Source organism: Erythrolamprus reginae, chromosome 1 (assembly GCF_031021105.1).
Source record: "Erythrolamprus reginae isolate rEryReg1 chromosome 1, rEryReg1.hap1, whole genome shotgun sequence".
Taxonomy (NCBI): Eukaryota; Metazoa; Chordata; class Lepidosauria; order Squamata; family Dipsadidae; genus Erythrolamprus; species Erythrolamprus reginae.
The window spans coordinates 70340414-70357240 of record NC_091950.1 but is presented as its reverse complement, the minus strand read 5'-3'; the positions used below and the strand labels follow the sequence as shown (position 1 = coordinate 70357240).

Here is a 16827-nt window from a genome sequence, read left to right as displayed (position 1 = left end):
TGTTATTGTATTTCTCACTACTTGATAATAACACCATCTTATTTATTGTGAATCTACTTTCTACAAGAACATTTGCTATGAAAATTGCTTGGTTTATGTTTTATGTTTTAATCATGTTCTTATTTTTAAATTCACCTGCAAAGCACTAGGTTGAGGAGGTTTGATTTGCAGAGAACATGTAGCATATAATAGAATGAGTAAATGCATGTAAAACCATATCATATTATATCATTCATTCATTCATTCATTCATTCATTTATTCATTCATTATTTTTGTAATAGCCACCCAACCTTAATGGACTTTGAGAAGTGTACAAAGTCAACAATAACAACAATAAAAAAATAAAAAGAACTCAGCCTGGATTGAAACAATAATATGGGAAACAAAATCCACAATATTTCATTGCCAGGGTTAATTTGAGATTATATATTTAAAATCTATCTATTTATCTGTCTGTCTGTCCGTCCGTCCATCTATTTATCTCTATCATGATATGCATATAAAAAGTCTTTAAAAACCATATTTATAGAAAACAATCACTGTTATTTCCTAATTATAAACAAGCTGCATTCCACTTTAACCATAGGCGGAGCCTAATGAAGCGTCCTCTAGATGTAATATGACAAACGATTTAGCTTTACTATATAAGGGATCAAAGCAGTGGAAACTGCAGTTTAATGTTTCCAAATGTAAAATAATGCATTTGGGGAAAAGGAATCCTCAATCTGAGTATTGTATTGGCAGTTCTGTGTTAACAAAAACTTCAGAAGAGAAGGATTTAGGGATAGTGATTTCTGACAGTCTCAAAATGGGTGAACAGTGCAGTCAGGCGGTAGGGAAAGCAAGTAGAATGCTTGGATGTATAGATAGAGGTATAACAAGCAGGAAGAGGGAGATTGTGATCCCACTGCATAGAGCGCTGGTGAGACCACATTTGGAATACTATGTTCAGTTCTGGAGACCTCACCTACAAAAAGATATTGATAAAATTGAATGGGTCCAAAGACGGACTACAAAAATGGTAGAAGATCTTAAGCATAAAACTTATCAGGAAAGACTTAATAAACTCAACCTGTATAGTCTGGAGGATAGAAGGGAAATGGGGGACATGATCGAAACATTTAAATATGTTAAAGGGTTAAATAAGGTTCAAGAGGGAAGTGTTTTTAATAGGAAAGTGAACACAAGAACAAGGGGGCACAATCTGAGGTTAGTTGGAGGAAAGATCAGAGAAAATATGATTTTACTGAAAGAGTAGTAGATGCTTCCAGCAGACGTGTTTAGTAAATCCACAGTAACTGAATTTAAACATGCCTGGGATAAACATAGATCCATCCTAAGATAAAATACAGGAAATAGTATTAGGGCAGACTAGATGGACCATGAGGTCTTTTTCTGCCATCAATCTTCTATGTTGCTATGTTTCTATGCTAATGGTGCCATCTCCTTCTGATGTAAGACAGCTGAAAACAAGGTTTGAGGATATCATAATCAATAATGGATGGGGGAGAAGGTGGCTACAATTATATTTAACTTCTGTTTTCTTCACTCCTGCACGTTTCCTTGTTCAAATATGCACATCTCAATATACAAAACATCATAATCAATGTTAAAACATTAACATTTTAATGGCCATTGATTTCAGACTTCAGAAATATGAAGAAGCTGTGGAATCATTTTCTAAAATTCTTAAACTCAACCCCTTTTGTTTGGATGCCTATATTGGTCGAGGAAATGCATACCTGGAATATGGTCACAGCAAAGGTACCAGACAAGCCCTAAAGGATTTCTTGACAGCAGTACATATCAATCCAGTGTGCATAAAAGCTAGGCTTTGCTTAGGATACAGCTTACAGGTAATATATTTGTGACTGTGTCTTTCTGAAAACTAAAACAAAACAAAAATAATAATTGCTGTTTGACAAGGAGCAATTTAGACTTCATTACAAGACTTTCCTGCTTATTACTTTATTTTAATCAGTTAGTTCAGATCTATATTAATTAATGAGAGTATGGTGATACCTTCTGCTGTATAAATTAGTAAATGCTTTTGTTTTTGGTCTTAATGAAACATATGAACATATACATTTTTAACTTCAGAAAAAATGTATTTCCTGAAAATTATCCCAAGTAAATAGGAAAATATTTATTGCTCACATTATATCTCTTTCTAGTTCTACACTGTTTGAAATAAATGTGAGTGAAAAGTTGAATTATTTCCATGTGAAGTTCATTCATTCAGAAACAAGAAGTGGTGGGACCTTTTGGCAGCAATGGGGGGAAAAACAGAATTCCCACATATGGGTAGACCTTGCTTAAAAATAACCTGTTTAAGCAACTGTTCATTATGATGATACTGAAAAAGTAACCTTATTTCTCTTATTTATGACCATAACAATATCCCTACAAATATGTGATTGAAGAATTGGAGCGCTTTGCAACCAGTGGGCATTTATATTTGTTACAGAATCCCATGGTCTTGTGATTGCCATTTGTGCAGTTCATAGCTGACTTCTGATAAGCAGACTCAATGGAGAAATTGGCATTAAAATGTCAGTGTTGCAGTCACACAATGTCTCCCTTAACAACCATTTGGAAATGATGTTGTAAATTCATTGCAGTCCAATGATATTTCACTTAGTGACCCTGTCACTTAGCAATGTTACATTCAAATACTTTTCCTATATTGCTATTTACATTTTACATAATTGTGATTCTCTCCTCGAGGCTCGACTACTGTAACGCTCTCTACATGGGGCTACCTTTGAAAAATGTTCAGAAACTTCAGATCATGCAGAATGCAGCTGCGAGAGCAATCATGGGCTTTCCCAAATATGCCCATGTTACACCAACACTCCGCAGTCTGCATTGGTGGCCGATCAGTTTCCGATCACAATTCGAAGTGTTGGTTATGACCTATAAAGCCCTTCATGGCACCAGACCAGATTATCTCAGGGACCGCCTTCTGCTGCACAAATCCCAGCGACCAGTTAGGTCCCACAAAGTGGATCTTCTCCGGGTCCCGTCAACTAAACAATGTCGCTTGGTGGGACCCAGGGGAAGAGCCTTCTCTGTGGCGGCCCTTGCCCTCTAGAACCAACTCCCCCCAGAGATTAGAATTGCCCCCACCCTCCTCACCTTTCGTAAGCTCCTCAAAACCCACCTCTGCCATCAGGCATGGGGGAATTGAGATCCTCTTTCCCCCTAGGCCTTTACAATTCTATGCATGATATGTATGTATGTATGTATGTATGTATGTATGTATGTATGTATGTATGTATGGTTTTTATATTAATGGGTTTTTAATCGTTTTTAGTATTAGATTACTATTGTACACTGTTTTATTGTTGCTGTTGGCCGCTCCGAGTCTCCGGAGAGAGGCGGCATACAAATCCAATAAATAAATAAATAGATAAATAAATAAATAACATTTTGAATTACTGTAGTATTTAGTACACTTTAATCCAATTAGACCATATTTATACAATATTGAGAGTTAAGCTGAGGTGACAAAAGCAGTTGAAATTACAGTTTTCTAGGCTCCAGAATTTATAAAATTGGCAAGTGTGAAAAAAATGATTTAGAGAAGACTAACAAAGGGTAAAAAAGCATTGAGAGGTTTGGATAAGTTGATGGAAAACCCAGATGTTTCAAGTAAGACAGATTTAGAAAGATCATCACAGTGTATTCTCTGTTACGATATATGGGTGTGAGGAATGGATTCTGCACAAAGTCATAAACAAGAAAATTGACTTCTTTGTGCTATAGGGTTGAAGAAATTTGTACCACATTCCTTAGACAACCCAAGAAAATGAACTATTCAGTAAGAGAAGAAATAAAGCTAAAATATTCTTTAGAAGCAAAGATCATGAAGCAAACTCTTCTATACTTTGGATACATATGAAAGGCTGATGGAAACAATAATCATGCTGGGCAAGAGAGATGAAAGTAGAATAACAGGCTGATAGATGAGATGAGGTACTGGAGTCACAGAAATGGCACCTGCGAGAATTGCATAATGTGGCAAAAGGCAGGACAGCTTGGAGAGCTTTTATCCAAAGAGTCACCAGGAATCAGCTATGACTCAACAGAGCATAACAATACAAGGATTAAGCCCTGTTAATGAAGATGCCCAAACAGGCAGAAATCCTTTACACTTAATACAAAGTAAAGCAATGCAAATCCTTCAAGGGCATGCTTCATTAAAAAAAAAAGCTTTGATGAAATAACTCTATTAAGACAATTTGCATATTCAAGTGGAGACCCACTTCAGTGCAATGAATTGAAACAGGTGACTGCGAAACACTTTGCAGCATTTCAAAAAGCATTGCCAATTTAATTAGTTTTGTACTGTTTCTGAAATTCTTACATTTGGTTATGTTTCCTATATGGAAAATTCTGGAGAGAGAGGAAATTGAGTGATATAGTGGCTTTGTGATTTAAGACTTTACTTACTTATTTATTGGACTTGTATGCCGCCCCTCTCCGAGGACTCGGGTTGACTCACAACATATCAAAAAACAATATGCAATGAAAGATCTGAAATTCAATTAATATAAATAACTAATCTAAAAACTATTATAAAAACTCTGAAACATTAAAAAAAATCATTCATTCACATTCAAACAACAAGCATACAACATACCCATCGGCCAGAGACTAGGTTCGAGTGACCCCACGCCTAATGACATATAAGTTTTCAAATTCTTGCAGAAGGCGAGGAGGGTGGGAGCAGTACGAATCTCTGGGGCCAGAGCCCCCACAGAGAAGGCTCTTCCCCTAAGCACCGCCAAGTGACATTGCCTAGTTGACAGAACCTAGAGAAGGCCAACTCTGTGGGACCTAACCAGTTGCTGGGATTCATGCAGTATATTCTCTGAAGATGTTATAAAGAAATATGTTTATGGTGTCAGCATAGTAATAGTACTCAAAAGTACTCAATTATAAAGCTCTCCCAAACATTAGTAGTAGAGTACAAGTAGTAGAATATAGAGGCATGTCAAATAATAATCTTATTTCAAGGAGCAACAGTCTTCAAGCAGTATCATTCAGAATTTAGTTTATAGATAGACAAACTGCAAAGAGGTGCTGTCCATTTCCAGTTCTTCTAGATGATCCATAAATATATAATGATTAATCATATTAAAAACACTAAGTTAACAGCAACTAACAGAATTATATGCTTTCTGTAAATCTCTAAAAAGTTACCCATAAGACCAGCACAGGCAGTCTCAATCTCATAATCAACTTTTAAACAATTTGAAATGGGCCAAAATATTTGCTTTCATGAACCTATCATTCCAATTGGCTTATCCCTGTAAAAGGATATAACAAATATTTTTAAATTAATGTTTTATTCCAGGTCAATGCCTGCAATACACTACCTGACACTGGTTTCTTCCCCCAACCCCCAAAAGTTTAACCTTAAACTATCTACTGTTGACCTCACCCCATTCCTAAGAGGTTTTTAAAGGGGGTGCTTAAGTGTACCAACGTGCCTACTGTCCCTGACCTAATGTCCCCTTTTATTTGTATCCATTTCATGTATCAATTACCATGTTTATACCTACATCTGTTATCTAATACATGCCTGACTAAATAGGTTGGTAGGTAGGTAGGTATATAGATAGGTAGATAAAATATTTCCCAAAAAATCAGAATTATAACAGCACAATTCCTCAAAGTTTTTTAGCAGAATGATAGGAGCAGTGCAAGTCACCCTCACCCCCAATCTGAAACAACTCAGCAAGCTACAAATCAATACATGAAGAAAAAAACACTACGTTTTGCTGCATACATGTTCATAGCATAACCCATCAAAGGGATAGCTCATAACGGAGAAATGTGGTCATAAGGAATCAAATATGGCTTGATGGCATATAACCAAGTAATCAATCAATCTATACCCATCAAGTGGGCTTTATATCTTTTTTGAGTGGGTTGAGTTAAATCTTGCTGCCATCTGCTTATAATAACTTGCCTTTCAGGTTCAACTTCCACAGTTAATCAATATATCAGGAGTAATACAGTATTTGAGGCAGATCAGAAAGGGCATTTGTGAATTATGATATGAATTCTCCTAGTAGGTTCATCATTTCAGCTATTAACCAGAGCATTCACAGAATTGCTGATCAGGCTGACCAAAACCCTTCAAAGAACATTTGGAATCCAAATAAATCCAATTGCTTTTTTGGAAAACTATCCAACAGATCATGACCCTTATGAAAATTAGATGTTGCTCAGAGGTGGTTTTCTCTTAATATCCCTACCGATTTGCGTGCGTTACATCTCGGTATTTACCCTCTGCGCATGCACAGAAGGCTTTGTGCATGTGTAGAGGGTTTGTTGCCAGCTGCTTTCAAGAAGCGGCGACTGGGGAACCAGTTCGGGGACGTGCCAAGCTGGCCATCGCTACCGGTTCTCCCACCAGCTCACACAACCCGGTAGCAACCCATCACTGATGTTGCTACTAATCCAGCCATATCTAATGATGATCTGCCACAGTGAAGCATTGCACATGTATCATCTGTTGACACTGTAATTAGTTTGAATAAAATATTGTTGTTAGGGTTGCTATGAATCCTGAACCATTCCAAACAAAGCAACACTCAAATGGATATGAGGTTGGGGAATTTCAACATCAGTTCTGAAAACAAGTCATTGAGATGAGTAAGAAATTCCATTAATGTGAAATGGGTAGTGTACTAATAGAATCCTTAGGCTGTTCCTAGTCACAGAATTGAAATTTCTGCTGACTTTCTCAGTCTAGCTCTACTGAAAGGTATCTAGTGGGAAGTAGCTGGTCCTATACAACCTTCCTACTTCACTCTGCCAGGTCTCTATTACCCATCCCTAGTAAAATATTTAAAGACATGATGTATTCCATTACATAGCTAATTTAATCATGATTACTTAGGCACTACTGAATTGAGCTTGACTCCCAATTACCAAAAGAACGTACTTTGTAATTTGATTTTCCTTCAGTAATAACTTGCAGCTTTTCTAAGAACATTCCAGTAATATGTTCAATCTTCTGCATTTTCTTTATTTATTAATGTTTTTGTTATATTACTTCAGGCTCTTGGAAAATTTCAGAAAGCGTGGACTCAGTTTTCAGCAGCCATTCATTGTGATCCTACTTGTCACAACGCTTACGATGGACGTGCTATAGTCTGTCTGCAGATGGGGGACATTTTTGCCGCTTTTCAAGATACAAATGCTGCACTAAAGGTAAATAGTTTTGTTTGTAACTGAGTGGGGTTGAAGATTTTTCTTCCCTTTTTAATTTATGCCTTTCCTCAGAGTTTGGGTTATTCTCATTCACAAGGCCTTTTCAGATCTTTAGAAAATCCTCCACTCGAAACAGAATATCCTATGAAAATAGACTTACAATCCTGGGCCTAGAAAGCCTAGAACTATGGCGCCTTTAACATGATTTGAGTATTGCCCACAAGATCATATGCTGCAATGTCCTACCAGTCAATGACTACTTCAGCTTCAACCGCAACAACACAAGAGCACGCAACAAATTCAAACTTAATACGAACCGCGCCAAACTTGACTGTAAAAAATATGATTTCAACAATCAAGTTATCGAAGCGTGGAACTCATTACCGGACTCAATTGTGTCAACCCCTAACCCCCAACACTTCTCCCTTAGAGTCTCCACGATCGACCTCTCCAGATTCCTAAGAGGCCAGTAAGGGGCGTACATAAGTGCACTGGTGTGCCTTTCATCCCCTGTCCAATTGTCTTTCGTTTCTTTCACTTATCTTATATATTCTCTTCCTTTCATATATCCTCTCCTCTAAGCCCACTTTCACCCTCTTTTATATTATCACATGTCTCTTTTTCTTCCTATGTATTTGTGTACTGGACAAATGAATAAATAAATAAAAATAAATAAATAAAATGCAGGCATGCGAAAGAGAAAAACAGGAATAGGTGCTTCTCCCTGTCCCCGATCCCTTGCTATTTTAGAGCTGGGTTTTTCAAACTTGCCAACTTTAAGATGGGTAGACTTCAATTCCCAGTCAGCATGGGGAACTCTGGCCTGAACGAAATTGGCCTCATCCTAATCAGCCTTCTGGGAGACCTTTGAACTTGGCTTCTTCATCAACCTTGGAGATCCTCTGTTAAGCCTACAAGATGGCTATATAACATCAAATGTTCGTTTTTCTCACATGTTCTTGTTTTTGTAAATATTTTTAATGGGATCAGTATATTTTATGAGATGGGCAGTTACATAAATCTAATAAATAAATGACATTTGATGGATATACTTCAGGGGTGGGTTGTGGATCATTTTGCTGCCAGTTCATTCAGAGTCGCAAACCCACAGCAATAAAAAAAATAGCTTTTGTGCATTCTCAGAAGCAAAACCCAAGATGGCAGTGCCCCCAGACTGGCACCAACAGAACCAGCTCCTAGTGATGGGAAAAAAATGTAGCACTCCAAAACATGTTCCACATTCATGCACTATTACCACATTATGAAAGAGAGATTCAAGCATTCCATAAAACCCACATTGTTTTATTTAGTTTCTAACCAATGCCTACCTCCTGTGCTCATGGGAATAAAAATCCAGCTTAACTGCTGTTTAAATTTATTATCATGAACAAAAAGGGAGAATGTTGTGGTTAGCTCTGGCCCAGCTCCTGCCCCAAGGACTGTGGATGTGGGGGAGACATCCACATGCTGCAGGCCTGTTTTGCCCCCGGTGGAATCTGCTGATGAAGGCTCCTCTGACCAAGAAGACATGAGTGACAGGGAGGAGGAGAGTGGGGCAGACAGCTCAGAAGGAGATCAATTATCTAGCTCCTCCTTGGATTCAGAACAAGAGTTAATGATACAGCCACGCATGCGGACAGCGATGCATAGGCAACAACAACCGAGAGATTATTATCAAAGAAAATGAGGCCACCTGTGGTTGGGTGGGGCTGTGGTAATTAGTGAGGCTGCTATAAATAGCAGCCTGTGGGTTTGGCCATTGTGGAGGATTATCTGATCTTTGTGTTTCGTGACTGCTTTACTGACTTTGACCTTTTGTGTGCTGATTTTTCCTGCTTTGAAACTAAACCAGGGCAAAGTGTGTTTCACTTTGTGAAAGAAGAAGGAATTGCCTCACAGCTGCAAGCAAAGTATCACAGAACTGATAAAGGACTTGTACAAATTACCAGTTTGTTTGGAGACGAGTGCTCTTTGCTATACCAAAAGAGGGCTTGGTTTAAGTGAATTTTCATTATAAAGAACATTGTTTTGAATTTTCAAACGTGTGTGAGTCTGAAATTTGTACCTGTGAATTTTTGGGAGGATTCTACCAGAGAGCCCGACAGAACAGAGAATAATATTCTTCACTGGATAATTCCTGGGCAGGAATATTTGGGGCCATATCTTAAAACTAACTACCACTTTAAGATGTACTTTATACATAAGGAATATTTTATAATCCTTTATGCATTTTAATGTAAAATCTTATTTGTCTGCATTTCAGATAACCACCAATGCAGAATTGTTTACAAACCGAGGTGTGATTAATCAGTTCATGGGATATTTAAATTGTGCTATGCATGACTATCAGCAGGCTATCACCAAAGACCCCAGCTATGCTTTAGCCTACTTCAATGCAGCAAATGTCTACTTTTTAAACAAGCAGTTCTCACAGGTTTGTAATTTGGTTCTGTGCTGGCATGCTTGAGATCTTTTAAAAAAATCTCCTTTGGGGTAGCTTTTTTAAAATTGTAACTACACATTGCTAATTTTTCTTTATTATATTAGTGAATAATAATATATATTTCAAATATATGCTATACGATAAAAAGTTGAGTTGACAATCTTGAATGTCAATTCCGCTATTAATAATCTTCAGAGAAATGAAAATAATTCCATGAAAATATATAATCCTAGACCAAGCAATTCAAGGAAACTTAACTAAGTTACTTCAATTTTTTTTTGTCCTCACAGCCTTTGGCCACTTTTAAAATACTGTATATCCAGTACGATAAATTGTTTGCATTATTTCTTTACTCTTTGCAAAGTGGCAAATGACTCACAGCCTACTTTTGCAACTTTAGTTTACCTTTAGAGAAAAGGGCAGTCAGAGGAAATTAAGATCTATCTCAGTCTATCTCACACTAGGGACTGACAATGTACCATATATAGATAACAGGCAGTAAGATTTTTCAAGTGTAAAAAAGCTATCAAAGATGTTGACATTTTGAATGCAAAATTTGCAGAAATCTCGGAAGGGTAATAATGAATTTAATTTATGGCAGCTGTGACATTATAGGGAATCCTGAGAAGGTTTGACAGGTCTGTCTTTTTTACACAGTGGTACAATGGGTTGTCAAGAGAATGCTAGTTTACTTTTACACATGTTTCAAGCAAGTCATTGCTTATCAAGTGCAATAAATTTAAAATATGTCTTCTTCAGATTCTGTCTAAAATGACAGTTGTGCCATAAGGCCTGGGGACTGGTGAACTATTGAGGTATTTTTAACATCTCTTCACCTAATATTTTTTTACTTTACTGTAAGTTTTGTTTGTTCTAGTTTTTAGGGTTGTTAATGGCAAAAGGCAGCTTTACTTGTAATAGCTTACATCCTGCAATGATATCTTTAAAATTATTAAATAACATCTATCTATTTAAGATCCTTGGGAAGGACACAGTAGTGGACAAAAATGCCAAATCCAGTCTAAATACCTGCTAACTGTGTGAACAATCCTAATAATTGTTTAGTGTTTATTACGTAACAGGGTTTATTTTAGCCTTGTTGTAAAACTAGCCTGAATCACTTATTGTGAGATGAAGGGGCATGTATATTTGATAAATAAATAAAAATATATAAGGTTGTGGATCTACTTGGGTACATTCACATAGTACACACTGAGAATTAGATGATTTATTAAAAGAAATGATTACACTATATTAAAATATTCAATGATATACTAAAATAACTATGGTTTCAAAATAATTAAAAGTATCTGAAGGGCCACCTGTTCCAGATTAAACCTTTCCATCCATTTATATCTGTTGCCTTCTGTTAGGGAACTACACTTGGCAAATCTCAGGGAGGGGAGTCTTATTTTCTGTGTGGCACCCACCTTTTGGAAATCCCTCCCTCTGAAAGGAGGCAACCGTTAGCTCCATCCCTGTTAATATTCTGGGAGCCCCTCAAGACCTGACTATGTCATATGTCGGGGGGGGGGGGGGGGTTGCCAGGAGACTGGTAACATTCTTAGACGTCTGCATCATTATAGTTATTATTCACTTTCTTTTATAGCTTTTAAAAACCTTTTAATAATGATTGCTTTATATTTTTATTAATGTTTTTACTTATGTATCAATTTATTAATTGTTGTACGCCATAAAATAACTTTCTGTGCAGCTATATAAATTTGGTACATAAATAACAATACAGTATATACAATATTTCAATTTAAAAATGGCAACTGATCATAGCGCTGTTTACTAACATTGAAATAATATAAGAATGGTCTATTTAATATTTCTGTAATGAGAGGGAAGGTGAGAAAACTACCCTGTTATCTATCAGCTGGTTATACCCAGATTAGCTTTTTTACTGTTCTTTCTATCTTGGTTCATTTGTCAGTAATGCATACATTTTATTTGCTTACACTTTGATAGTACAGTACAATACCAATATAATACAGTTTAGTTGCTCATACATTTTTGTATGAATGCAGAAAATGAATCGTCAGGGGTGTATTGCACTTGTATGCAGTAAGAAGTCTCAACCAGCTGAATGTAGTTTATAGCTTTGTAGCTGCCAAGAAAATTTTCAATGACATCCTTGAATGCTTTCCAGATGATTTTTTTCTGACTCCATTAACAGAGCTTCAGACCACTTGTCATTGATGATATATCTGATATTTGCACCAAACAGAATGCTTTCCTTAATCTTGACATCATTCTTGGAAACATCTGTCTCAAATAATGAAAACCTTAACTGTCCATGTCAATACAGAAAACAATGTTAGATACAGATTAACAGGGTTGGAAAGGACCTTGTACTGTAGGTCATCTAGTCCAACCCCCCCGCCCAAACAAGAGACCCTACACCATTTCTGACAAATGGCAGTCCAATCTCTTCTTAAAAGCCTCCAGTGATGAAGCTCCCACAACTTCCAAAAGCAAGATTTTTCATTGTTTGATTGTTCTCACTGTCAGAAAATTTCTCCTTATTTCTAAGTTAAATCTCTCCATGATCAGTTTCCATCCATTATTCCTTGTCTGGCCTTCAGGTGCCTTGGAAAATAGCTTGATCCCTTCATCTCTGTGGCAGCCCCTAAAATATTGGAACACTGCTATCATGTCTCCCCTGGTCCTTCTCTTCACTTGACTAGCCATTACCAGTTCATGTAACCGTTCTTCATATGTTTTAGTCTCCGGTCCCCTAATCATTTTGGTTGCTCTTCTGTGTACTTTTTCTAGAATCTCAACATCATTTTTATAGTGTGACCCAAACTGGATGTAGTATTCTAGGTGTGGTCTTACTAAGGCTTTATAACTAAGGCTTTGATTGGGGTACAGTTGTCAACCTGTCCCCCAATCAGAGAACTCCCAATAGTTTCCCGCTAACAGTTTGCTGCTAACAGTAAGCAGCCCAACCAAACAACCTCCAAGACCACTCTCACCAATGCTGACGGGGCAAGCCTTTAAAATATAAATTGAGAGCAAACTCCATTCCTTACTAGCACTGAAGATGATACCTATTTTGGGTAATGACACATCTGGAAGAAAACGATCACGCTCAGAGAGCATCAAGGACCCCTCATTTCAACCCTGAGCTACACTATTCTCCTTTATTACTACCGTGTTTCCCCGATAGTAAGGCAGTGTCTTACTATCTTTTTACCCCCAAAAGCCCCACTGTGTCTTACTTTGGGGGTATGTCTTATATTGTCCTGGGCACCAAAAACCAATTAAATTTGCAATAAAAAATCTTCCTCTCCCTTTCTTCCTTTCCTTTTCTTCCTTTCTTCGCGCCCTCCGGGCTGAGCACCGAGGGAGTGGAGGTGGGGGGGAACCCGCTCCAAGTTTTCCCCAAAGCACTGGATCCCTTTCCCGGACCGGGATCCTGCTCACTTAGTCGGTCCTTCCGGGGCTGCTGAGGACCACCCGCACGCTTCCTCCCCCCGCCATTCCCGCTCCTGCCTCTCTCTGCAAGAAATTTGGATGGATTCTCACGATGCCTGCGAAACACGGGAATCAGCCACCTGGGCTAGAGCTGCGGTCGACGCGCGTGCAGCTGCCGGAGCCTCCCGAGTCTCGCAAACCTTGACGCCGGAGAAGTGAGTCGTGTGGAGGCAACGCCGCTGTTCCCGCGACTGCCGGGTCGATCCTCTCTTCCCGCCTCAATCTTTTCCCCTTCTCTCGGAGGGAATCTTCCTTGGTGCATAGCCCCCCTCCAGACAGCCCCCTCTTTCCTGCACGGGATGATGGGCTATGTGGTCCAGCACACCAGGAAGGCACCAGTTGGAATACCGCCTCCACCGCCCCCCCTCCGCCTCTTCTGGATCTCCTCACCTTCGAACCGGCTTATCTTAAGAAGCAAGCGAAAGTGAAGGCAAAGTGGATGCGGAGCGCCCGGGAGGCATTTATCCGCCCGGGAGGCATTTATCCGTCCTTCGCTTTGACGGCGCTGGTCCGCCCGCTCGGCTCGCTTCGGACCAGCGCCGTCAAAGCGAAGGACGGATAAATGCCTCCCGGGCGGATAAATGCCTCCCGGGCGCTCCGCATCCACTTGCGCTTCTCCTTCTTCCCTCTCGCTTCGCCGAGTCAGGCGCAGAAGGCTTAGCGGGGACCAGCGCCGTCCTTCGCTTTGCCAAGCCGGGGAAGAGGCGGTGGCGCCGCGGCAAGGCGAAGGACGGCGCTGGTCCGAAGCAAGCCGAGCGGAGGGGAGCGCCGTCCTTCGCCTTGCCGCCACTGCCTCTTCCCCGGCTTGGCAAAGCGAAGAATGGCGCTGGTCCGAAACGCCACAACCCCTTCAGCGGAAGATGGAGAATTCTTCTATGTTTCTAATCCAGGCTCGCCAACCCGGAAATGCGAGGCGAAGGACGGCGCTGGTCATCGGGCTCCCCCCCCGGCAATACCCCCGTGTTTCCCCGAAAGTAAGACATATGTCTTACTTTCGGGGTATGGCTTATATTAGCCAACCCCCCTGAAACCCCCCATATGTCTTACAATCGGGGGGGTCTTACTATCGGGGAAACACGGTAGCTTCCATTAGACAAAAACTGCCCATTCCTGTTTATAGGCCTAATAATTCTTTTGACGAGATGAGATGATAATACTATGGTTTGTGGTTTGTTGCAATGTAGCTTTTCTGCATCTACAATTCAATTACACTAGAAATTAATGTATTTAAAAACAGAAACCAAAAAATGTGGAGGTGCAACAGTCATCTATCTGAATTCTCCAGAAGAAATGAATGAACAAATGGTATAATGGGTGAGAAAAACAGCTAACAAAACTGGTTTGCAGTATTGTTATAGGAGATCTCTTGAAGATCAAGTTAAAATGACTGTATTCTACTTATATCTTATCCAAGGTATTACTGTTTTGACAAGGCAACACTAATAAATAAATTAAAAAAACATTTTATTTAATTTTATAGGCAAATGACTATTATACCAAGGCCATAGAACTTGATCCCCAAAATGAATCTGCTTTTCTGAATCGAGCTATTACAAATACGCTCTTAAGAAATTTTGAAGACGCAAAAACAGATTTTCAGAAGGCAGTTTCCCTGTCTCCTTTGTCTGCAGCAATATATTTTAACAAAGCAAATCTCTATAGCATGTTACAGCAATATGAGCAAGCTGAGGAAGACATTTCAAAAGGTACTAATAACTGAAATATGTACATTTCCTGACACACTCGTCATTTAAAACGGGTACTGCAAGACTCCAGAATGAGATGGCTTGACATAACGAATCACTTGTTGGGGCTGGTGGGAGTGATGGGTGAATTATGTTAGTGTGAGGGTCTCCTTCATCATTTTGACAAATAGATCATCAGTGCTGCTCAAGCTTTCAGTATGAGCCATCTGTTCAGCATGGGAAATCCTTGCATCCTACAACAAATTGCAGTGTGCAGATCTTTATAGATCAGAACACACGGGATGATTTATTTTCCTGCCCCACCACTTTTCACTGTCTCTGCTTAGAGATTTACAAAATCCAAAGATACTTTTTAGAGCTAATGCTAGGCCTCTTGCTTAGACTTTTATTCATTAAACTGCAGTTTAATGTTTCCAAATGTAAAATAATGCATTTGGGGGAAAGGAATCCTCAATCTGAGTATTGTATTGGCTGTTCTGTGTTAGCAAATACTTCAGAAGAAAAGGATTTAGGGGTAGTGATTTCTGACAGTCTCAAAATGGGTGAACAGTGCAGTCAGGCGGTAGGGAAAGCAAGTAGGATACTTGGCTGCATAGCTAGAGGTATAACAAGCAGGAAGAGGGAGATTATGATCCTGCTATATAGAATGCTGGTGAGACCACATTTGGAATACTGTGTTCAGTTCTGGAGACCCCACCTACAAAAAGATATTGACAAAATTGAACAGGTCCAAAGACGGGCTACAAGAATGGTGGAAGGTCTTAAGCATAAAACATATTAGGAAAGACTTAATGAACTCAATCTGTATAGTCTGGAGGACAGAAGGAAAAGGGGGGACATGATCGAAACATTTAAATATATTAAAGGGTTAAATAAGGTTCAGGAGGGAAGTGTTTTTAATAGGAAAGTGAACACAAGAAGAAGGGGACACAATCTGAAGTTAGTTGGGGGAAAGATCAAAAGCAACATGAGAAAATATTATTTTACTGAAAGAGTAGTAGATCCTTGGAACAAACTTCCAGCAGACGTGGTAGATAAATCCACAGTAACTGAATTTAAACATGCCTGGGATAAACATATATCCATCCTAAGATAAAATACAGAAAATAGTATAAGGGCAGACTAGATGGACCATGAGGTCTTTTTCTGCCGTCAGTCTTCTATGTTTCTATGTTCATTGGAATTCACATCTTACAGAACTGATTTCTATTCTGTTCTACAGGACTATTTCCCAAAGGGAAATACATTGATTAATTTTTAAAGAATTCCAAAGATGAAATGTGTGTAGTATTTTGAGTAGAAATGTTAGCATATAATTATTATTTTCTTGAGAAATCACCTAATAAAATGTTACCTTTTACAGCACTTTCAATTCAACCTTATGATGCCTTGTTTTATAAGCTCAGAGCTGATATTCGTGGCAAAATGGGATTAATTAAAGAAGCAATTGCTGATTACAAGAAAGCCATCAGCATCCAAGAGCTAATCAGCAGCAATTGAAAAAATGAACACTAAAAATATGAATAGTATTATTTGAAGCTGGACAACATTTTCTCCTGATATAGGTAGCTTGCTCTAGTGTTTTGTACTTATAACAGTTTTAAAATATGTTCATTTCTGTACTTATTTGCACAACTCAACAAGAAGCATTAAATAAAGCAAAATACTGTTAATGAATGAAGTAGTAGTATTTTTTATTACGTTAATTCTTCTATTCTGTTTTTCTTAACAGACAGCTTTGTTTAAATCCCAATATTGTCAATACAGTTACTGTGTTTAAATTCATATTTTGCATTTTGTTTTAGACCAACTGCATGTCTGGAAAGTCTGGTTAAGGGGCCTGTCAGATACCTGACTTTTCCCATGGTTGCAAACACTAGTCCTTCATAGACCTTATCCAGAGTTTTCTTCTTATTCTCTCAGAATAGATAAGCTTGTCCAGGCACAGTTTAAAATAACCT

At 38.6% G+C, this 16827-nt stretch overlaps 1 protein-coding gene across 7 annotated transcripts in view; it reads left to right on the top strand.

Moving 5' to 3' along the window:
* The window catches only part of TTC6 (tetratricopeptide repeat domain 6), a 121690-nt gene extending 105147 nt beyond the window's left edge, over positions 1-16543 (top strand). For 5 of the 7 annotated variants that reach the window (XM_070755270.1, XM_070755261.1, XM_070755281.1 and 2 more), the window contains 5 exons: positions 1647-1857; positions 7079-7231; positions 9495-9665; positions 14641-14866; positions 16230-16543. In XM_070755270.1, coding sequence (XP_070611371.1) covers positions 1647-1857; positions 7079-7231; positions 9495-9665; positions 14641-14866; positions 16230-16366 — 898 coding nt within the window. In that variant the 3' untranslated portion in view covers positions 16367-16543. Of the gene's footprint in view, positions 1-1646; positions 1858-7078; positions 7232-9494; positions 9666-10433; positions 10490-14640; positions 14867-16229 lie in introns of all 7 variants that reach the window. The other 2 variants (XR_011559446.1, XR_011559447.1) reach the window with 2 other exon arrangements.
* Positions 16544-16827: the final 284 nt, after the last annotated feature.